Genomic DNA, 23,586 nt, shown 5'->3' on the forward strand with positions numbered 1-23,586 from the left:
ATATAAATACAAATACAGTATATATATATATATATATATATATATACACACACACACACACACACACACATTTTATATACGTTTTTAGCTGTATAGAATTTTGTTTCAAATAAAAAGTTTCACATTTCTATAATCTATAATTTTCCTATTTATGGTATGACAACAAGCTCCAAAATATATTTAAAACATAAAAATATACACTGATCACTTTTGCATGTTCAATTTTAAGCAAAAAGAAATAATTATAATAATAATTAAAAAAAAAAAAAAAAAAAACATTTTGTTACCCAATTGTTTCTATTTCTTACCACAGAGGGTTAAAGTGGTTGTGCAGAGAAAGATCATAGACCACTTTGAATTTGATTATACAGTTGTCAAAGGTTGCTTAACTATCCAATAAATGTATAAAGTTACTCTATATTTCAAATGTAAAGCATTTAAGACCCACATGTGACATTCCACAGCCTTGACCCAAAACTATTGCAACAGAGAACTCGAGGTTAACAACATCATCCCCAACAACAGGAAAAACAGTGTGATAGTTCACATGATCTTTCCTGTTCACATTGCCTGCAGTAATCTAATTATTTCTGATTGTATTACATGTATTAGAGTTTCACAATTGGTGAAAGTTTGACAGTTTTGCACTCAGATCGGTTCCTGTAACCGGATGTGATTGTTTATCTCAAGATTCTATTTTTATCTAAGTGCAACAATTTTTAATATTAATTTTAAAGTTATGTCTTGGATTTTTTCCTAAATGCCTTCTTCCTCTATCAAATAACTTTATAATAAATAAAATTCTACATCGGTCTTATCAAACATGATGCATTTGTTTGTCAATGACAACAGCTTGAATCTATTTATATCTCGAGCTTTATGGCGATCATAAGAAACACTGGGCTGTAAAGTTGAAGGCCGGGTTGAGAAGAGAACGTTTGGTTTTTCTTTGGTTGCTGAACCTTTGTAACCTGTTCTACTACAGTCGGTCTGTGATGAGTAACTATCAAATAAAGGTCTTTCAATTAAATGTTTGATCTGGTTTATTTTTGGGCCTCAGATAATCCCATAGAACATTCATTCTGGGTGAAATACAGAATATTCACGGAATCAACATTGTTACTATCGCAATGATTTTAACATGCTTTTTTTCGTGTGTGTGTTATTGACTCTTCGAGTTTTCATTAGACTAGTTTCATGAAATACTTGTGTTTATTAGAGCTAGGAAAGGGCATATCGATCATAAAGTATTGATACCGCTGTTGTATCGAGAGGATCAGTCACCACATGAAAATATCGATCCTAGGTTGTTTTTACAGTTTTTTTCAACTGCTTACACACAAAATCCTTACTTGTCACACAATTTCTGAAACCTGACACTAGAACACCCCACCAAATCTGGAAAACCATACACTAATTCTCGGCCTTCGACTCAGTTTTCAATTTCATAAAACACTTTTTGCAAAACACAACACACAATTCTCTATATAACACACAAAAATCTAACAGGAAGTATCTTGATTTCCTTTTTCAAACACAACCAATCAAAATGCCACACTAATTCATCAGCACCTCACACTAACTCACATGTGCAAACACTCGTTGCTTTACTTAACACCAACCAATCATGGCTTTAGAATAGGCCAAAGGTCAAGTTATAGGTTTTGAACAATGGATGCAAACGATGCAGACAGAGTAAGGGGAGTTGGAGGGAGAGCCAGAGGACGAGGTGGAGTTCGAATTAGAGGAAGAGGAGTTCAAAGAGGAGCAAGAGGAGGAGTTGGAAGGGGAGCAAGGGGAGGAAGAGGACGAGTCGGACGGGGAAGAGGAGGAGGACAAAGACCAGGAACAAGAAGAGTGGTCTCTGATGAGGTTAGGGATACTGCCATTGATCATGTGATCAACCACGGTTTAACAATGAAAGAGGCTGGACAGAGAGTCCAGCCTAATTTGAGTCGATTTACAGTGGCGGGTATAATTCGAACCTTTAGAAATGAGAACAGGTATGTAAAAATCTACTGTAATGTACACATTTTCTAATGTACATATAATAGCCATTTCAGCATAACATATGGTATACTATAATACATATATTTTAGCACCCATGCATCCATTTACTGCAGTGCACTGCATGATTGGTCACAGTCTGGCGGGTTATCATACTGTACAACAGTACAGCTGACTGTAAGAAGACATTCTGACTATATTGTATAAAACACTCACACTGTTCTTGAATCTTCTACAGAGTGGAAAGGCGACGGTTTCATTGTGGGCGAGGTCACATGTTCACTGAAGAGCAAGAGACAGCTATCGTGAATTTGGTTTTGGCCAATAATGCTATAACAATTCGCCAAATATGCAATCATATCCTTAATGATGCCACAATTTTGGCTAACATAAATGCTGTGAGCCCCTCAACAATACATCGTGTCCTCCAGAAAAATCACCTGAGAATGAAACAGCTGTACAGGGTCCCATTTGAAAGGAACTGTGACAGAGACAATAACCTTCGACATGAGTTTGTGGATGTATGCATACAACACTTTCTCCAATATATCAGACTTGCACCTACCAAGTCAGGCTATTGGGTTGTGCATATACTGATCTACATATTCTTTTGTCTTTTACAGAGAATTTTGGAGATGGATGCCCATGCCATCGTCCATGAATACATTTATGTGGATGAGGTGGGCTTCAATCTCAGCAAAACCAGAAGAAGGGGGAGAAATGTCATTGGACAAAGGGCCATTGTCAATGTCCCTGGAGAACATGGCAGAAACATTACAAAGTGTGCTGCAATTACACAGAACGTGTCCTGCAGCATCATGCCACACTTGGCCCCTATAACACGGATCACATCATACGTTTTCTGGATGCTGTTCATGATATGCTTGTTCAGGGTCTGCAGAATGAAGACCAGGAAAGATTTGTCATCATCTGGGTTAATGTCAGCTTTCATGGTGCCCATCAGGTCCAAAACTGGTTTGTTACTCATCCCCATTTTTCTGTTGTCTACCTGCCTCCATATTCACCATTTCTAAACCCTATTGAGGAATTTTTCTCCACATGGCGCTGGAAAGTGTATGATCGTCGTCCCTATGTCAACATGACACTTCTCCAGGCAATGGAGGAGGCACGTGGAGACATTGACGCTGCCTCCATCCAAGGTTGGATACGCCATACAAGGAGGTTCTTTCCATGGTGTCTGGCAAGAGAGAACATAGCATGTGATGTGGATGAAGTATTGTGGCCGGACCAGGCCCAAAGGAGAGATGGAGCCTAGATACACCCAACCATCTCGCCCACCAACACACACACACACACACACACACACACACACACACACACACACACACACACACACACACACACACACACACACACACACACACACACACACACACCATTCCTTGGAATAATCACCTTTTTCAAAATGATGTTTGGTTTCTGTGCAGCTACACATGGTTGATGTATTTCTTTCGTACTGTGTAATACTGTATTCACAACCACAAATGCTTACAGTGAAAAAATAAATAGTTTGGTTTCAATCTTACTTTCGTGTTTAACATGAATTTTTCAACATCTCTCTGCCAATTACTCTCAATCTTGTACAGAAATTTACATAGGAGCTCATGAAAGAAGAGCTTTAGGTTTTGAATAACTGTGTGTATATGATATATCCAAAAATATAATATTATGGCAAAGGTGTTTGCAACGTAAGACAAATGTTTGCTTTTGATATGTGTTTGTGATATTTTGAATTCAGTGCTTCATTTTGCAAGAGATGTGAGGCATTTTGTGTGTGCAATTTTTGGATTTGTGTGTAAAGTTTTGAAAAAAAAGAGACAAAGTTTAAAAATGTGTGTAAGCAGTTGAAAAAAACTGTAACTTGTGATTTTATTATGTATTTACTGTGGAAATGTAATTCTACCATATGCTTCAAAATGGCAAAAAATAACTATATTAGCAATTAGTTGCGCAGGACAGCAACTATTTCTTTAACTCTTCTTAAAGGAATATTCCGGGTTCAATACAAGTTATGCTCAATCAACAGCATTTGTGGCGTAATGTTGATTACCACAAATGAATTATGACTCGTCCCTCCTTTTCTTTTCTCCCAATGCCCAATTAGTCCTCGTGGTGGTGTAGTGACTCGCTTCAATCCGGGTGGCGGAGGACGAATCTCAGTTGCCTCCGCGTCTGAGACCGTCAATCTGCGCATCTTATCACGTGGCTTGTTGAGCGCGTTACCGCGGAGACGTAGCGCGTGTGGAGGCGCTGTGCTGTTGTTTGTTCTAAAATGTAATCAATTAAATTAAAATGTACAACAGTAGAAAAAACAATATTTAAATTAATATCTGAGTTATGTCTACTTGCATGTAGTTAACTCAACTTAAATAATTAAGTTCACTCTACTTGAAAAACAAGTTAATTGAACTTAAATACTCAAGTTTTCGGAGACCACATTACTCAATGGAATTGAGGGAACGAGTTTACTCAATCAAATGAGTGCAATGAACTTATTTGGGTTTTCAGTGTTGTAAGTGTCTCACTGGAACACAGATTTGTGCTATTTTTAAAGAAAAGGAGGGATGAGTTGAAATAAATTTTTGTGGTAATCAGTATTATGCCATAAATGCTGCTGATTGAGATTAACTGGAATGTTCCTATAACCCTTTGAAAGACAAAAGTGCTTGCCTGAGGTAATGATAGTGAGACAGAGAAACTTTATCTTTTGTATAGTTATAGTTATAGTAGTTATTATTTCGCACAATAAATGATAAAGCTAAATGTTACATTAATTAATGGATTTGTGTGATGTTTATTTATAATTATTAGGATTCCTCCAGTAGGAGGAAACCTATTGTTTTTGTTAGTATTCTTCTTCTTCTTATTATTACTCCTGTAGCTGTAAATTGCCCAATAACTCAAGATATCCTTGGTAAAAAGTTTTGAAATTTGGTACACTGATCCTACAGGCCACGAGAAACTACCACACCAAAAATGGCCCTTGTGAGCCTATAGGTGGCGCTACAGGCCACGCCCCAATTTGTCCACTTTCAAAGTGATGCCATTTCCACCCCATAAGTCCAAGATTTCTGAAACCTGGTATATATGCCTCATTTCTCATGAGGAACAAAAAATCCTCCAGAACCCATAAAGTCCACCATGATGGACTTTCCTGTACAATACAAATTTGTCCAAAACTACAAAAATCTACTCCTCCTGAACCATAGCTCCAATTGACTTGAATCTCGGTATGTATGTGTAGGATACATGTCTTTCAATTTGATATTTAGCAAAAATGAATACAATAAAAAATGTCTGAAAGGTGCGCATTTATGTAAATGTCCACATTGTCTCAATATCCATATGTCCAAAAAATCTAATGCCATTTTGACTAATGTTTTTTCCAACCTAACAGGCTTCAAGATGACTTTACTCTGAAGTACTGTGCACAGTTTCACCTTGATATGTCAAAAGATGACAGAATTACAGTATACTATACAGTCTACTATCGCTAACGCTAAAATAATGCTTTAAAAATCCGCTAGTCATAAAACCGATACTTTGATTCAATCACCAGTTCATATGAAGACTCTTGCAATGTTTAATAACAAATTAATGAAATGTTGTGTACATGTGTGAAGTACATGTCTCTACCGTGTCCATTTTTACATCATTTGCATTTTTGAGGAGGAATCCGCTTTGCTGCTTGCAGCTTTAGTTTATTTTTTATGTAATTTATTTCTAGTACTATAACGTTATAGTTTGTTTATTTACTGTAAATTACATTTTTAAATGATTAAATGATGTTCTGTAATTGCTGTGAATAAATAATAAACAAAACAGCAGTCTAATAATTTGGCTTATAGAGTACAACGGGGCTAAAGGCTCCATTGATTTCATTTTCTTCCAAATCACTAAATTGCAATAAAAACTATCACAACAATTTCCTGAACAGCTGTTTGTAACTATACACATGGAAATGTTCCTGGTCCATGAGATCTTTGTGTGAGGTGTCTAAAGGTTGATTTCAAGGCTGTTTGATCTCATTTTGTATATTTTTTAACATGAATATCTCTGAAATTAACACATTTCTTTTGAGACAAAATACTCATGAATAATTTTCAGTTTTAAGGTCATTAAATCAAACATTTTTCAATAACTGTCCCATAAAAAGCCCCCCTGTTGCTGGCGCTAAAGGCCCCTATTAATAGGACAAATAGAAAAATGTTCAAAGTGGGCTCACATTGACTCATCTAATCATAATGGAGATTCCTTTATTTATAGAATACTTGAGATGTGATAAAATGCCAAATGTGATGGAAATTAACAGGAAATTATTGGCTTTTTTTTAAGTGGTTATTTTGAGTGAGCATCATCTTAATTTGTTACTCAAAAAAGCATCTTGGTGTCTCAGTTATTTGCAAAGTTGACCACTTGTGCATTATAATTATTGCCCCGGTATATACATGATATCACTTTAAACCCCCTATGGGCCTTTTACCCAAATGTGAGGTAAAGGGCTCCCTCCACCTTTTTTTTAGCTAATTTTTTTTTTTAATTTACAGGTACAACAATGTTATACAAACAATACAAAGTAGGCTAAAAAAACACGTCTTTTATAAAGAACTGTGTACATTTTTCATTTTATTTTTCCATACACCAGGGCGTAGCCTTTCATCATTCACTCATTAAGTCAAATAATGTAACCTTATTTTATAGTAATGTGAAGGTACTTTTTGGCACTTTATGCATTTGTGTACGTTAGTGTTTCGATGCTCTTTTGGTTGGAAAATGTCCTTACATACTGTACAGAGTCATTCATAAGGTGCTCACGCGTGTGTTGCATATACTTAATACCTTCATCGCTCGCAAACGACAGGATTGGTTGATTTTTATTATCGTATGCAAAACAACTTCATCCGGTGTTTGTTCTAGGTTTAAGTATTCATGTACAGTGTTGGGTGTAATGTGATTACAAAGTAATTACTTTTACAGCAAAAAGTAGTGTAATGCGTTACATTTTATTACTGTAATCAGATTACAGTTACTGGGGGGGGGGGGGATTTTCTCCCCAATTTGGAACACCCAATTCCCAATGCGCTGTAAGTCCTCGTGGTGCGTAGTGACTCGCCTCAATCTGGGTGGCGGAGGACGAATCTCAGTTGCCGCGCATCTCATCACGTGACTTGTTGTGCGCGTTACCGCAGAGACGTAGCGCGTGTGAAGGCTTCACACTATTCTCCGCTGCATCCACGCACAACTCACCACACGCCCCACCAAGAGCGAACCACATTATAGCAACCATGAGGAGGTTACCCCATGTGACTCTACCCTCCCTAGCAACCGGGCCAATTTGGTTGCTTAGGAAGCCTGACTGGAGTCACTCAGCACGCGCTGGATTCGAACACGTTTCATGTTTGAAGGTTTGAGAAAACGCTCCAAATGATTCAGGCCGTGCGGAAGCTGTTTAATGATTCGCGAACCGATTAAGACCCCTTTGCCAAGTTATTCGCAAATCAGCCATCCTTAGTTATAAATTCTAAACAAGTGACAGAATTTATTTGAAAAAAACGTAATCACCCAGTCTTTATGAAAGAGTGACATACCGAGTAACAATGACCAACATTTTCTTAAAATGTATGGATGTCGTCTTGGACTTACACGGACACCTAGCGGCGTGGATGCAACATTATTAAAACGCAAAAGTTTTCTGTTAGTCTACAGATGTCATTGTAGAAATTCACTCATCAGTCAGCAATGCTTCAATTTAATCCAAGAGTGAAAGTGTCCAATAACAGGACGGTTACTGAGATCAAGCGAGTAGTATTCGGCTGGTCATGTGATCCAAACATGGCGCCCCCCTTGAGGAGACCCTCTCCGTGTAAAATAAAACAGCTTTTATAAGGTCACTGATATGACTGGAGTCTTCATCTCATGCAAGTGGTCATTATTTTATGGTTCTTCTTTTATAAATCACAATTTCTTGAGTAGAACTTGATGAAAACATTACTGAATGCACTTCAACTCACTATTCAGTCCCACTTGGCAATTATGAACTAAAAACATTCGGGACAAGACTAAAATGTTTTGCTGTAGCGATGGCCGATTGGCTAGAAAAGCACAGGCCACTTCCCTGACTTTTATTTGCTTTTGAGTCTAGCACAGTCACAGAGACAGGTGTGGTACCTCATTAAAAAGATCAAAAGCTTCCATACAGAAACACATTTGGCTCTAAACACCTTTATGCCAACAGTGTAGTTTATCCCAAACAGCATTTGCTTTCTGCTGCTGCCATCTAGTGTCCAAAAGTACATGTGGCATGGCCTCCTATCAACAAATATAAAGACAGACAGGAAGTGACCTAGTGCGCTCCAAAGAAGCCACCCTGAAATTGGTGAACTCTAGATCAATGGATATATAAAGATTACTAGAAACATCTGCTTTATATACACACAGTATATACTTTGATGACATCATGCATTGTGCAGGATTGTCTGCGTTCCATGCACCAAAACACTTGCACAAAATACATCCTTAAAACTTCTGTGCAGCCAAAAGAATTAATCCTATAGTCATCAACATTATCAACTGCATTATACAGCCTGGCTTAGAATCTTACAAAAACATGTCCATGTTTCACCCCAACATCATAAAGAAATGAACAAAAGCTGAATTCCCTCAAATATTCCTAAAGACTGATGGCAACGGTTGAATTGTCAATTTTGTACCTTTTTATTGACTTCAGTGCACACACTGTCATATAACTTTTGTCACTGTAAATATGTATATTCAATAAAACAGACGATGATAAATGTTTAAAGTTTTATTCAAGAAGTTTAATCCAAATGTATGTTTTCCAAATGTCCAGCAAATCAACTGCAAGAACACAATTGACAATGAGCATTCAATTAAGAGGAATAAAAAGAAAGGAATGTTTTGGAATTTTCAAAATTAAAAGTTTTCTATTTTTTTTTATTTTTATATATATATGTATATATCAAGGTCAAGATTTAGTTTGACCTGGCAAAATATTCAGGTGAATTCATTTTTCTGTTTTGAGTTTTTTTCCAATATTGATTATTTTTCCAATGCTTCCCTCTTGAAGTCAGCTCCATAATTCTGAAAACAAAGGAAATGTGTTAGGAAAAACATCACAAGAAAATTTCCAAATCAAAGTCAGACAGAGAAAATGAACGGTTCTAAATACTCATGACCAACATACAACAGGTGAACACATTCAAATGTCACCTCGTCTTAAACGGCCGGTACAGCAGGGCTGGGCACTGATTTCTGGGCAGCTTCTTTGGCCTGATGAGCCTGTAGCACAGCAACGGCTTCATCCACCTGGAATTAGAAAAATCACAAAAGGCACGATCAAATAATGCAAACATGAGAAGTGCTCATTTTTTACATCAAGAACAAATCCATCCACTTTTCACGCTGTTTTGTTAGACAAAGTGAAGATGTGTAAATTTGCCGTCTTCTGCCCGTTTCCATTTGAATGGCCTTTATTGATAAAAATGGTGTGCGTAATGACGTCATGCCTAAAAAAAAAAAACCAATGTGGCATAAGTTTTGATTTATCGCAAAAGAAATCTGCCCTGAAGCCGAAGGAGAGTATTGAGACGATTCATTGAAATTAGCCAGCTTACTGTCATTTTAATTTCACAAATAAATGCAATCAAAAGGGAGCAGTTGCCCTTCTGATAGGACTGTAGTATCGGTCCTGATGTTGCGCCTATCACAGGATGCCACCGGTTCTGACCCGAAAGTGAATCGTCATGGCCGTGTTCAAGCTGGCATCCTGCAAGTGTTGGGGGAAACGTTCGGTCTTAGTATAAGGAGCATCCATCGATGTGTATATGCTGTGTGCACAACTATTAAAGAAAATCTGATGTGGTGTAATATCAGGGTTTACATATATGATACACTCCTGATATTCAATAGGCTATTTTAAACAATCATCTAAAGCATCGCCGTCACAACTGCATTATGTCCCGCATATTTCTCCAGCAACTTTTAACAAGCAACTGAACTTGATTCTCATCTAAAATTAATTTTGGCATCATAATGCAATTTACATTTTATGAAGAAGCTCAGCAAATGCGATCCGAGGTAAAGAGAGTTTTAAAATATTTAAACATTTTAAAAAGTTCAAAAGCTCGTTTTCTGAAAGTGAACTCCGCATTGGACAAATCTGATAGTTTATAGTCTTAAAGTCTAGAACATTCTGATAATGTCATTCAGCCGACTTTTTTCGCCTACAGAACAGGGTGAGGATAATTTAAGTTTGTGTAAAGAAAAGGCACATATAGGTCTAAAAATATAATTTAGTTTTGTAATTATTTTAATGTAATGCTTTATTCGTTTGGTAATCAATTTAATATAGGGAATTTTGCTGGCATGTTTTCAAAAGTACAATAATTTTATAGAATTGGGCTATATGTTAGTGTTCCAAAAAAGCACACTGAAGCTTTTTAGTATTGTGTATTTATTATTTAAAACATCTGTGCACAGAAATGTGTTTTATGTATTTTGGTCTAATTCAGTGACTGCCGTCTATTATTTTGAACAGTGTGGAAAAGCAACTTTAATAAACGGATGGCTACCATGGTTAATTTAATCACAAAGAGTGGCCATTCATTTGTTCTCCTTGTACTTGCTGATGAACAGGTGCATGATACGAGATATTTGCATTGGCGCTCCTAGAAGTGTCATGACGCAGATGTGCTTGCAGCATCGGATCTGTGCTATACGTTAAGATCAATCAATAATCACGCACAATGAATTGGCTTTCAAGGATGTATATCTTGTCGTCATGAATAACACAGGCTAACGATTGGGCTAAACTGTCATGTGACACTACATTTTTGCGTTTGTCAATTTTCTTGACAGTATTTCCAAACCAGTTTTTCGCAACATTTGAAGTATCAGAGTTTATGCACTAGAGTTAAACAGAAAAATGTCTCGACACTTATGAAATTTTAGCGATAATTTGCATTTCCATCAGCTTTATTTTGATGCGCTAAAACTTTTCCGCAAAAAATCCTTGACGGAAACGTAGTTATTGTTTAAAATTAAACCAGTTTTAGAACTATTAAGAATTTTTGCATTATGACACTTTCAATGTTTAAACTCTATGGACCCGCCGGCAAGTCAACAGGGGGCGCTATATCACAAAAAATGTTTACACATAAAACGTTAAAGTCCCCATATACATAGGTCAGGCATATCGTTTCAAAGCTTAGAATCTGAACTTTTCAGAGAACACCATCACTTTTGCATTTGTTGCACAAAATATGGTCTGAAAATAATCACAAGTCAGCGCCCCCTAGAAGTAATGGGTAGAAATGAATACAAAAGTCTTTCAAATTACACTTAAATGGACAAGTCATATATCAAAGCTCTCATTCTCATGTGACTGTACAGTTCATTGTTTTTGCCCTAATCTCACAGTTTGAATGATTTTGAAAAGAATCGCAATTAAATACGAGTTCTGTAAGTCATCGAATACAAACGTCTCTTACATGCACCAATCATTGCTGCTGTAAGCCCCAAATAGCTAAAAACTTTATATCTGCTTTTACGTTAGGCAGCTTAGCTATTTTTTTACTTGTCTGTGAGCTTGCTTGGCTGAATAATCCAATGTTATATCTTAGATGTACAGAACAAAATATGCCATCCAGCAGGAAAAGCATGCTAAACAAATCATGTTTTCGACTATTGATGATAAAATGTTATATATCATCGCAAAGAGGATATCCGCTTTCTAATGACACCTAGATTGAGCTTCTAGTCCACTCAGAGGCCGAGATATATCTAATGAAATAATGAGGGTGGTGCTTGAACTGAAAATTAGACTGAATGTCTATGAACGAGCACATCTGTGAGGGCTAAAATGAGTTAGAGCGCCACCTACATTTCAGATCTGTATGTTGTGATGGAATGTGATGGAGAAAAACATGTTTTCTAGTGCTTTCTGCCATCTAGTGGAATCAAGACTTACATGCTTACAAATTTGGGATTAAAACAAATGTGACGTGACTCGTGCATTAAGCTGCATGTCGTGTGAATGATCATGTGACCCCTGACCTTTGACCGCAGTGACTCTGGTGACTCCAGCATGTGCAGCAGCTCAGAGTTGTCTATCTCCAGCAGCATTCCAGTGATCTTTCCCGCCAGACTGGGATGCATGTTCTGAATGAGCGGGAACAGACGCTCACCTGAGACGAGACAAACACACATGTGAGCACCTCAATTAGGACTGGGCGATTAATAAAATTTTATTTTCAATTATGATTTTGGCTTCCAACAATTATGAAAACAAGATAAAATTATTATTGTTCCGCATTCCATTTTGCAATGAAACACCCCGGCGTTATATCTTTAAAGCATACTTTATTAAAGTTCAAATAATAAAGGAAGTGGGTTATGAAAAACTCAGAAACTGGCATTTCTCTGTGCGGTCAGCACTGCATCTATGGGTTGCATGAAGTGACCGGGTTAGAGATTGAATCTTTCCCCACTGAGCGCGGGGACACTCGTCACTCGTGCGCGTTTGCAGCTAGATTATAACGTGATGGCTCGCAACGTAGTGAATCATAATGTGTCACGTTCACTGTGTGTATCTAATGAAGAAAATCAGCGATACGCAGCTCTATTAAGAGAAAGTTTGTTTTTTTGTGAGTTAAAGATGCATCGAAGTGAACATAAAGGTGAAAGTCTTAGCCCCATTATACACTAGAACAAAATACATTTTTGATAGGTATTTTTTGGCTTGTTTTCCAAAATAATACCTAAAACTCCTTTAAAACAACATACATTTACTTTAAGAGCTATACTGCTGAAGAAAACATTGTTATCGGAGAATGTCGAATACTTTATTCAGGGTTCAACATTAAAGGGGACAAGTGGATTTTTGTTATATTTAATAAATATATTTGTTATATTTAACGCAGTGCATCTTCAATGCAGTTATATTTAACGTGGTGCAGCTTCAATGCGGATATATTTAAGGCGGTGCATCCTCAATGCGGTTATATTTAAGGCGGTGCATCCTCAATGCGGTTATATTTAAGGCGGTGCATCCTCAATGCAGTTATATTTAAGGCGTTACATCTTCAATGCGGTTATATTTAAGGCGGTGCATCCTCAATGCGGTGCATCTTCAATGCGGTTATATTTAAGGCGGTGCATCCTCAATGCGGTTATATTTAACGCGGCGCATCTTCAATGCGGTTATATTTAACGCGGCGCATCTTCAATGCGGTTATATTTAACGCGGTGCAGCTTCAATGCGGTTATATTTAACGCGGTGCAGCTTCAATGCGGTTATATTTAACGCGGTGCTGCTTCAATGCGGTTATATTTAACGCGGTACATCTTCAATGCGGTTATATTTAACGCGGTGCAGCTTCAATGCGGTTATATTTAAGCGCGGTGCAGCTTCAATGCAGTTATATTTAACTCGTTAGAACTTTATTAATGTTCAAATAATACAGAAGCAGATCATGTAAATAACTACAAACTCTGAAACGGTCATTTCTCTGTGCGGTCAGCGCCTCTTCTATGAGTTGTGTGAATATCCCGATCTAAGGGGGAGAGATTGAAACTGCACCGGCTAACCCTAACTCACAGGACGCTCATCCAGAGCACACACGCTTAATACTGCTAGATTATAACGTGATGACTCGAGACTTATTGAATCATAGTGTGTCAGTGTTTCTTATCGTGCAGAAAATTGTCAATATGCAGCTTTATTAATGAGAGAGTTTAAGTTAAAAATGGATTGAAGTGAACAGAAAAGAGAGAGGGTAGTCTTCGCCCCATTATACACAGCAACAAAATACGTTTTTGATTTAGCTTGTTTTCCAATATAAATTTCTAAAACTCCTTTAAACCAACGTACATTTACTTTAGCAGCTATACTGCAGAATAAAGAAATATTATCTGAGAATGTTGAATATAATATTAACAATAGAAATTTTAAAATATCTAAAAATCCTTTAAAAAAGATGCACTGACCTGAGAAGCAGCATATACAATATTTAGACTTGCTTTGAGAATAGATCTTGAATACAAGTATATTTTATCTTTACTGCACTCGCAGAAATATAACCAAGTGAAAAAACACACTTATACACAAAACACTTATATTTAAGATGCATTCTCTTAAAGAAAGTCTAAATATCTTATATGTTGCTTCTCAAGTAAATGTATCTTTGTTTTAAGGATTTTTACAATTTTAAAATGGTAAACAAGACAAAAACACTTAAGAGTTTTTGCAGTGAATTTACTGAATTAAACTTAGTATTTTTCCACTTTAATTCAGTGAATGTCATTTAGAGGTATTTTTAAAAGATTATTTAGTCCTCTTTGTTAGTAAACACATTTAATATAACCTTTTAACAAGCTGAATAATCAGTTAAGAGCTAATGATTAATCGTTGCAATAGTCATCGAATAATCATTTGATTAATAGATTATCAAAATAATCATTAGTTGCAGCCCTAAAGATAAGACTTGCTGTCTAGTGTGTCATAAGTCAAACAACCATAACAAGAAAATGAGAACACACTGCTCTTGACTGAGTAACTTTAGTAGCTTTAAAGCTGCAGTATGTAACAATTTTCATGTAATATTCGCCTTTTTTTGCCAATGTGTGAACGGCTTGTAACGCAACTTGAAAAATTAGCCCTTCGCCGGGAAAATCCAAAGGATGCGACGTTTATGCGCACTGCTGAGACCCTTCTAAAGAATCCCATCTGGCCAAGCGGGAACGTGATCATGCGAAAACTAGAGTGAACATCAGCAGGACATTTGATTCCTGGAGGGACCTTCGTTTGGTTTTGGGGGTCAAAACTGACCCTGAATTGGCGTTCTTCTTCTTGGACAGGTAAACTTACATAAATGCAAAGCATGTGAAATATAGTGCCATAAGGATTGATCGGTGTCATTTTAGCTAACTTGATCTTGCCTGCTAACGTTGATGAATCTATTGCAATCTTCTCTTTATACTAAAAGTCAGGTATACAGGACACATTAAGCAAATACGCTGGTTCCTTGATCGTAGTACAACATATGACATACAAAACATACAAGAGTGCAACAGTAAACTGTCTGGTGTAGTTCAGTAGTATGTAGCTGTATGTGTGTATCAGTATGCTATGTTAGCTGATTAGTAGTTTTAGTTTAGTCTCAAAGTTTGTAGTAAAACAATCATAACTGTGTCATTTTAATCATGCTAACTCATCTGTCAGCATGATGCCGGTGAATCACGTTCAGTCTCTTTGTACGTTACGTCATTGTTTTGGTCGATGCTCGCGTCCCTATGGAGTGTGTGTACGAGCGTGAGCACGAGCAACGGGTAGCTGGCTGCAGTTCACTTAACAGCCACAGGTGTCACTAATAACAAGGGTTTCTGAATCGTACATACTGCACCCTTAAAAAGTATTTTAGTAGTTAGTTATTATTTGTTGTGGTTTTGAAGCTGGTATTGAGAATCGTCATATTTCACGACCGACTACTGAAATGTTGGTATTGTGATAATGTATAGTCTTTATTGTACATAATAGTTATGATTTTTGCCATAATTGAGCAGCCCTACAATCAATACTCAAACATTTAGAGATGAGAAAAATACTTACCCAGCATCTGCTTCTGTTCCTGTGGTGGGGCGGCAGCCAGCATGGATGCAGTCAGAGGTTCTTGACCCTGAACGTGGACTGCAGGCTGGAAGGGGGCACATTTTTACACATTTTAGTAAACCTGAATTTATGTATGACCAATCACAATTTATAAAAATATTAAGCCCAGTTTACAGCTGGTATTTATGATCCACGACAATCTGCATTTTTGAGTAAACTCAATAACGCAATAAAACACCGATGTAGTAAATGATGCATGTAGTCATCAGATCCGATCACAGAAGGTGCATTTGAGAATGTAAAAACCTGACAGCTTCAGTGTTTCTCATATACCTGCTGCATGGGCACTTGCTGTTGAGTGGGCATGTGCTGCTGTGGGTTGCGGACTCCAGGTGCATACTTGTACTGTGGCACTCTCACTGGAGCTGTACCCGTCGCTGCGCCCCCAGTTGGAGGCCGAGGACCCATACCCTGAGAGCCTGATGGCAGAACAGACAGTTAAGACACATGAACAGTGGACGCATGTTTCTAGAACGCATTACTGCAGGGCTGTTCACTCACTCATGCGCTGCGAGGTGATCATGCGGGGGACCTGGTTGGACGGGGGCCGCACTGCACTGTAAGTCTGTGGACGGGGAGCTGATGTCCTGATCGCGTTGGGCATGTTCTGGAAATCTGCAATGAAAACAAGAATTAAATTAACGGCTGTGAAGGTCTACAGTAAGAGTCTTGGGAGGAAATGTAGGTGGAGTTACTCACGCTGAGGGCGGACTCCTGGTGAATTCCAGCGAGGGCTGGGGCGGAGCTGTGCGAGCTGACTGGCGGGGTAGTACGCGGCACGATTCTGAGGCTGTCAGACAAAGAAATGTCATGCATTGAGAGTCAAGCAGCTCAAAGACTAAACACCACACGCTCACATCCAAGGATGGGAATCAAACAAATATGGATCTGATTGTACAGTGATTCCAGTTCTTTTTATCCCCTTTTCTCTCAATTTTGGAATGCCCAATTCCCACTACTTAGTAGGTCCTTGCGGTGGCACAGTTACTCACATCAATCCGGGTGGTGGAGAACAAGTCTCAGTTGCCTCCGCTTGTGAGACCGTCAATCCGTGCATCTTATCATGTGACTCGTTGTGCATGAAACCGTGGAGACTCTCAACATGTGGAGGCTCATGCTACTCTCCACGATCCACACACAACTTACCACACGCCCCATTGAGAGCGAGAACCACTAATCACGACCACAAGGAGGTTACCCCATGTGACTCTACCCTCCTTAGCAACCAGGTTAGTTTGGTTGCTTAGGAGACCTGGCTGGAGTCACTCAGCACGCCCTGGATTCGAACTCGCGACTCCAGGGGTGATAGTCAGCGTCAATACTCGCTGAGCTACCCAGGCCCCCTGCGATTCCAGTTCTTAATGCCACTATTAATTAATTTAAAGCACGTTTACGTTACTGGACACTGAACAGGACAACACTGATTCTGACCTGTGGAATGGCAGCCATGAAGTACCCGGATGGTGGCGTAGGCTGATATGGGTTGAGGACGGGGTTCGGCACGGCTCTGACACTCGCCATCCTCTGCATGTACTGGCTGGTGAGGTGGGCCTGACGCTCCTCCTTCCTCTGCGCCAGGGCCACGTACAGTGGTTTTGTGGCGACGATACGGCCGTTCATTTCAGTCACTGCTTTAGTGGCCTCTTCAGGAGAAGAGAAACAAACAAATCCAAAACCTTTGCTGCGGCCACCTTCCATCATCACCTGAACAGAATGATAATGCAGAAACATTAAACAGAGACTTTTGACACTTGCATGGTCAGTTTTATGAAAATGTTTTGCAAATAAACTTGTTTATACCTTGGCGCTTGTGATGGTGCCAAATGGTGCGAATTCTTTACGCAGACGTTCGTCATCCAAGCCATCGTCCAGATTTTTTACATAGAGATTCACTCCCTGTTGAAAAAGCAACCACCGGTGAGATCATTTAAACACTTCACAAAATTAAATGGCATTCAGGTAACTCACCGAGGACACGTTTAGCAGTAGTAATCGTGTCAAAATTTGTGACAAATGGCTGTATTGTCAAAATAAGCATTATGACAATAAACTATTTTTTTTAATTACAACAGTGATGTAATTATGATGGGAAACAATTACACTGTAAGATCTAAATGCACAATGTTCTTAAGCAACATCTTGTTTCAATGGGAGTGAAGAAATCCGACGGATTTAACATGATGAAATGCCACAAATTTGCTTATTTGATTAGAGACCTAGAAATGGCACTAAATCATCTTTCAGAATCCTTCACTTTATTTCCATGTTAAAACACAGACGTCGCAGATTCCCCCACTGTAAAACAGCCAGCGTGCTCTTTAGGTAGCGTTCTCATCCAGTCGGCTGCTGGTCATTTTACCTGGTAGCGGGTCATGCGGTCCTGTTTCATCTGCTCAAATTTGCGCTTGAGTTCTGTCTGGCGTTCTCCTTTCTTCTGAGCGCGGCCCACATACACCTGCTTCCCGTTCAGCTCTTTCCCGTTCATCTCATCCACGGCCTGACGACCAGAGGAAAACGTGTCAGATTCAACTTAATGCAAAACCTTATAAGTGAATATTACAAGACTTCAGACATCATAGTCACATTCACTCACTCTCTGGGCGTCCTCATGCCGCTCAAAGCTGACAAAACCAAAGCCTCTAGATTTGCCGCCGTCATCTGTCATGACGCGAATACTCAGCGCTGGACCTGGAATAACGCAACATGTCAAAAACATTGTAATGGGGGGGGCCTGGGTATCTCAGCGAGTATTGGCGCTGACCAACACCCCTGGAGTCGCAAGTTCGAATCCAGGGCACGCTGAGTGACTCCAGCCAGGTCTCCAAAGCAAACAAATTGGCCCGGTTGCTAGGGAGGGCAGTCACATGGGGTAACCTCCTCGTGGTCGTGATTAGTGGTTCTCGCTCTCAATGGGGCGTGTGGTAAGTTGTGCGTGGATCGCGGAGAGTAGCATGAGCCTCCACATTGCTGTGAGTCTCCGCGGTGTCATGCACAACGAGTCACGTGATAAGATGCGCGGATTGACGGTCTCAGAAGCGGACGCAACTGAGACTTGTCCTCCACCACCCGGATTGAGGCGAGTAACCGCGCCACCATGAGGACCTACTAAGTAGTGGGAATTGGGCATTCCAAATTGTGAGAAAAAAATAAAAACACTGTAATGTTCCCAACAACAAAATACACACCAAATTTGCCGAATATCTCCTTCAGCTTCTCTTCATCCATGTCCTCTCCGAAGTTCTTGATGTAAACATTGGTGAACTCTTTGGCACGGGCGCCCATCTCTGCCTCACGCTCCTTGCGAGACTTGAAGCGACCGACAAACCTTTAAAAGAAAAAGAAAAATCTTTATTCGGATTTTGTTTGTGACCAAGTGGGCGAATCTCATGAAAACATGTCCAAAAGAAAAAGTAGATTTGCTTAAAATGTGCCTATTACAATTTTTAACAGACAATTCAGTACATTTTCCCCTTAAAGCCTTGTTTTTGTAGTCATCATTCTCATGGTGATTTTTCTTAGAATCTCATTTTTACTATCAGTAGGTTTTTTTTGTTTTTTCCCCCTCCCCTTTTCTCCCCAATTCCCAATGTGCTCTAAGCCCTCGTGGTGGCGTAGTGACTCGCCTCAATCCAGGTGGCGGAGGACAAATCTCAGTTGCCTCCGCGTCTGAGACAGTCAATCCATGCATTTTATCACGTGGATTGAGCGTGTTACTGCGGAGACGTAGCATATGTGGAGGCGTCATGCTATTCTCCACATCACCCACGCACAACTCACCACACGCCCCACCGAGAGCGAGAACCACATTATAGCGACCACAAGGAGGTTACCACATGTGACTCTACCCTCCCTAGCAACCGGGCCAATTTGGCTGCTTAGGAGACCTGGCTGGAGTCATTCAGCACGCCCTGGATTCGAACTTGCGACTCCAGGTGTGATAGTCAGTGTCATTATATATATATATATATATATTTTTTTTTTTTTAGGGTGCCCTAGACATTTTCTTGACCAGTTTTGAGAGAATCCCATTAAGATATTTCTACCAATAATTTATAGGCACTCGCCACTACAAACCAACAACCACAATGTAGTATGATGCAGTTAATCAAAATGGACGTAAAATAATTTCAGACGTGCAATATGAAATCTGATTCCCTTTTTAAAGTCACACTTACACTTTGCGATCATTGAGCAACATGCCGTTCATTTTCTCAATGGCTCTCTCTGCAGCCTCGTGGGTTTCAAAGTGCACAAATCCATATCCTTTAGATCCATTCTCATCACAAACCACCTTTAGAAGAACAACAACGAGCACAAGCATCAAACGGCAGCGCTCACAGTTAAAGCTTGTTAATGAACAGAACTGCTGTAAACATGCACTATAAAATCCACGTCACTGCAAAACACGTCTTTTACCTTGCAGGAGAGGATGTTTCCAAATGCGGAGAATGTATCGTAAAGGGCCTTGTTGTCAATGGACTTGTCCAGGTTTTTAATGAAGATGTTCCCAACACCACTCTTGCGCAGTGAGGGGTCTCGCTGGGACCACATGATCCGGACGGGTCTGCCCTTGATCACATCGAAGTTCATGGTGTCCAAAGCGCGCTCGGCTGAAACGGGAAGAGATTACCAAACATGAGTACTACAGTATCTGGTTATTACTGCCATATAAACCTTTACACACATTTATTGAAACTGGCAAAAACTCTCCTTTAATCAGTGCGAGCAGCGTTCAGAAACCTTTTATTTGATAGGTGTCCAATGCCTTGTTACCGAGAGAAGTACATTTATTATATTTCTAAAGCCATTTCAGCAACAAAGAGCATTTTCATGGCAAGTTTGAAGTAGTTCAAGAAAACAAAACAATGAACAAACTTCTTACAACTGCGCAATAAATACAAGCTTTTAATTTGATAACTAGAATTATTTACTTGTGAAACCTTTTTAAAAACATCTATTAAAAACTCCAGAATAAAACCGCTGACTAGTGGTATTAAAAGCAGGACATTCCAGTAAAATGCTTAATATTTAATGGTCTCTTACAGAAATCACACGATGGTGATTCTTCACCTTTCAATAATAATCTTTAGATTGTAATTGTTGTAAAAGATTATGTTTTAGTATGTTGTTGATTTATGTACTTATATTGTATACTGTATATTTGGTTGCTGCCTTTCTGGGCCAGATCTCTCTTGTAAAAGTGATTTAAAATCTCAATGGGGCCAACCTGGTTACAGGTTAAATAAATAAAAACAAAAACACATGTGCAAGTCTTGAATGGCCAATACAACACCTTGGGTTATACGGTTTGATCAAGTCTAATGTCAAAAGGAAAATAAGAACAACTCATTTATAACAGGGCTGACTTAATTTAATTTATGAACACTTATCCCATTAGATGTAAAAATGTGGACCTAATTTTAAAAAAAATAGAAAAAAATAAATGTAACTCTAAGGGCCCAAACATACTTCACGCAAGCGCTTCGCCAATGTACGGCCAACACGTGGTCCCGCTGTACATACATTACCCACGTGTGTGTGGGTATGTATATTATTTATATATACAGTCTATATACATATGCACAAATATATATATATATATATATATATATACACACACACACACGTACATACACAGTATATCCGGTATAATCGGTACCGATTATCGGTATATAGTTATACCGATAGTTGCTTTTTGGAACAAACGGTTGACTGAAAAAATATATGCTGATAGTTGCCGATATTTTATTTTAGTTTTCCCTTATAATTTTTTTTAAAATTCCTTTCCAATAAACCTCATCTGGTGAAACCGATACATACAAAACTCTTCATTTAGTTAATCTATAGGTTTTAAAAAGCTTCATTTGGTAAATACAGAGTATTTTAATGGAGCCAAATCTCTGTAATTTCAATATAAGAGTCCTCCGGTGTATTTAGGGCTTGTTTCAAGTAAAAAGTCCCCCGTTATTCACCAAATCTTATTTTCTCTGGGGGTTTTGGTTACACAAACTGGTTTTGGGAAATTATTTTACAGCCTCAATGTCTGTGCCCTTCATAGTAATGAAAAAAATAAGATTTTTTATTATATAGATTGATTAAAAAAAAAAGATATTAGCATATATACACATATATACACACCACACACACTATACACAAACTACACACACACACAATATACACACGCGCACAACACACTCCAACGCGCACAACACACACACCATACAACACACACACATTACACGCACACTATACACACGCACACATATACACACACACACTATACACACAACACACTATACAACACACGCACACTATACACAAACTACACACACGCACACTATACACAAACTACACACGCACACAACACACCCACGCACACTATACACACACTACACTATACACACACACACTATACACACACACACTATACACACACACATATATACACACACACTATACACACACACACGTGTGAATAAATATACGTAAATAAATACGCACACGTGTACACAAATATACAAAATAAAACACTTAACATATTTGGGGTAAAGTATATAATAAATACGTGTATAAATATTGAAACATTTATTTCAACAAATTATGCTTTACATTCCTACACAAATGTTTAGTACGATGTGCTCAAAACCCAGTTAGACCACCAGGACTGGATTTTTGTGCTTGTGTGTGTTTGAGAAATGACGCCTGGAACTGTTGACTAGAAAACGCAAGTATTTCCTTACCATCAGCGGGTTGCTGGAAGTTCACGTAGGCATAACCGAGAGAGCGGCGGGTCATCATGTCCCTGCACACCCGAATGGACAGGATGGGCCCGGCTGGGCTGAACTTCTCGTACAGCATGGCCTCGGTCACATCCTGGTGGAGATCACCCACGTACAGAGAGGCCATCGGGTAACTGGGAGCGCTGGGGTTCATCTTCCTAAGCGACCGAAGGAAAAACTAACAAACCGCGCGGTTAGAAGCACGATAACCGAAAGAAAGAAAAAAACGAACCGAACACACGTGCTGGAGCTTCGAAAGGCTGACGACGACGGACACGCTAAAAGCTACTCGATTTACTTCCGTAAGACGGTCAAACGGCCAAAATAACCTTAAATGATAGACTTAAAGACTGATTAAAACGCGTCCGGTAACGATTAATCGCCGACGTGTTTGCGGTATTGATGATTAAAATTCTCCAAAGGCCTACTGAAGTCAAACCGATGCGGTGTTGCCCTTTTAAACTCCTCAAACTGCCCGCGGATCCTGCTTCACCGAGGTATTCGGTAGTAAAAGTCGATTTTTTGTTTGGATTTTTCAGTTTTGTGATTTTTTTTTTGTATTTTTGGTTTTTTATATAAGATTGTGTGCCGAAGCTCTGTGGCACACGTGCTCTCTCTCGCACCGCATAAAGTAGGGACGAGAAGCGGAAGTAGAGCTCAGATATGAAGGGGTTCCGGGCGGAAGTTGCGTGTTTTTAAAGTTTTTACAAAAAGGCAAAATAAGAGTCTCTTATATTCAGTCGAAAGAGACGTCATCGTGATATAATGACAACAATATCGAAAAGAAAAGGGTCTCAAACACCACATTTAAAAAGGCAGGTGCGATTTGCTCCCTTTGTAAATAAAGTAATTTTAGAAAGGGAGAAAGTGATTACATTTGGACAATGTGCACCAATACGTAATTCAAAATAAAACCAGGAACTTTTATTAAAAAGTACTGGAGTCCATTAGAAGTAACTTTAATTGGGAAAGCTAATTATGGCATTTTAAAACATGCACCACAAAAAACATAAATGAAACAATTAAACGTTTTAATTGAAAATTAATTAAAATATTGTAATATATTATTTTTATTACAATAAAAAGACATTA

General features: G+C 38.8%; 1 protein-coding gene across 1 annotated transcript; it reads right to left on the reverse strand.

Moving 5' to 3' along the window:
• Positions 1 to 8,818: 8,818 nt before the first annotated feature.
• Positions 8,819 to 23,134, reverse strand: LOC127453117 (polyadenylate-binding protein 1A-like). Its single transcript, XM_051719237.1, has 15 exons — positions 22,456 to 23,134; positions 20,132 to 20,325; positions 19,891 to 20,006; positions 18,901 to 19,040; positions 18,309 to 18,403; positions 18,075 to 18,212; positions 17,516 to 17,611; positions 17,147 to 17,419; positions 16,415 to 16,505; positions 16,217 to 16,330; positions 15,989 to 16,134; positions 15,656 to 15,740; positions 12,103 to 12,233; positions 9,259 to 9,354; positions 8,819 to 9,129 (listed from the first exon to the last, which is right to left on the reverse strand). Exons 1-14 carry the CDS (start codon positions 22,646 to 22,648, stop codon positions 9,265 to 9,267), a joined length of 1,902 nt encoding a protein of 633 aa, XP_051575197.1. The 5' UTR covers positions 22,649 to 23,134; the 3' UTR covers positions 8,819 to 9,129; positions 9,259 to 9,264.
• Positions 23,135 to 23,586: the final 452 nt, after the last annotated feature.

Source organism: Myxocyprinus asiaticus, chromosome 15, assembly GCF_019703515.2.
Source record: "Myxocyprinus asiaticus isolate MX2 ecotype Aquarium Trade chromosome 15, UBuf_Myxa_2, whole genome shotgun sequence".
Classification (NCBI taxonomy): domain Eukaryota; kingdom Metazoa; phylum Chordata; class Actinopteri; order Cypriniformes; family Catostomidae; genus Myxocyprinus; species Myxocyprinus asiaticus.

Bases quoted from the DNA above. Each gene is read 5' to 3' on its own strand.
- LOC127453117 (XM_051719237.1), bottom strand. From the start codon at position 22,648: ATGAACCCCAGCGCTCCCAGTTACCCGATGGCCTCTCTGTACGTGGGT. The intron at 17,612-18,074 runs GTAAAATGACCA...CTTTTTCAACAG, and splicing joins ACCGCATGACCCGCTACCAG to GGAGTGAATCTCTATGTAAA. The intron at 9,355-12,102 runs GTCAGGGGTCAC...TTCTAATTCCAG, and splicing joins CAGAGTCACTGCGGTCAAAG to GTGGATGAAGCCGTTGCTGT.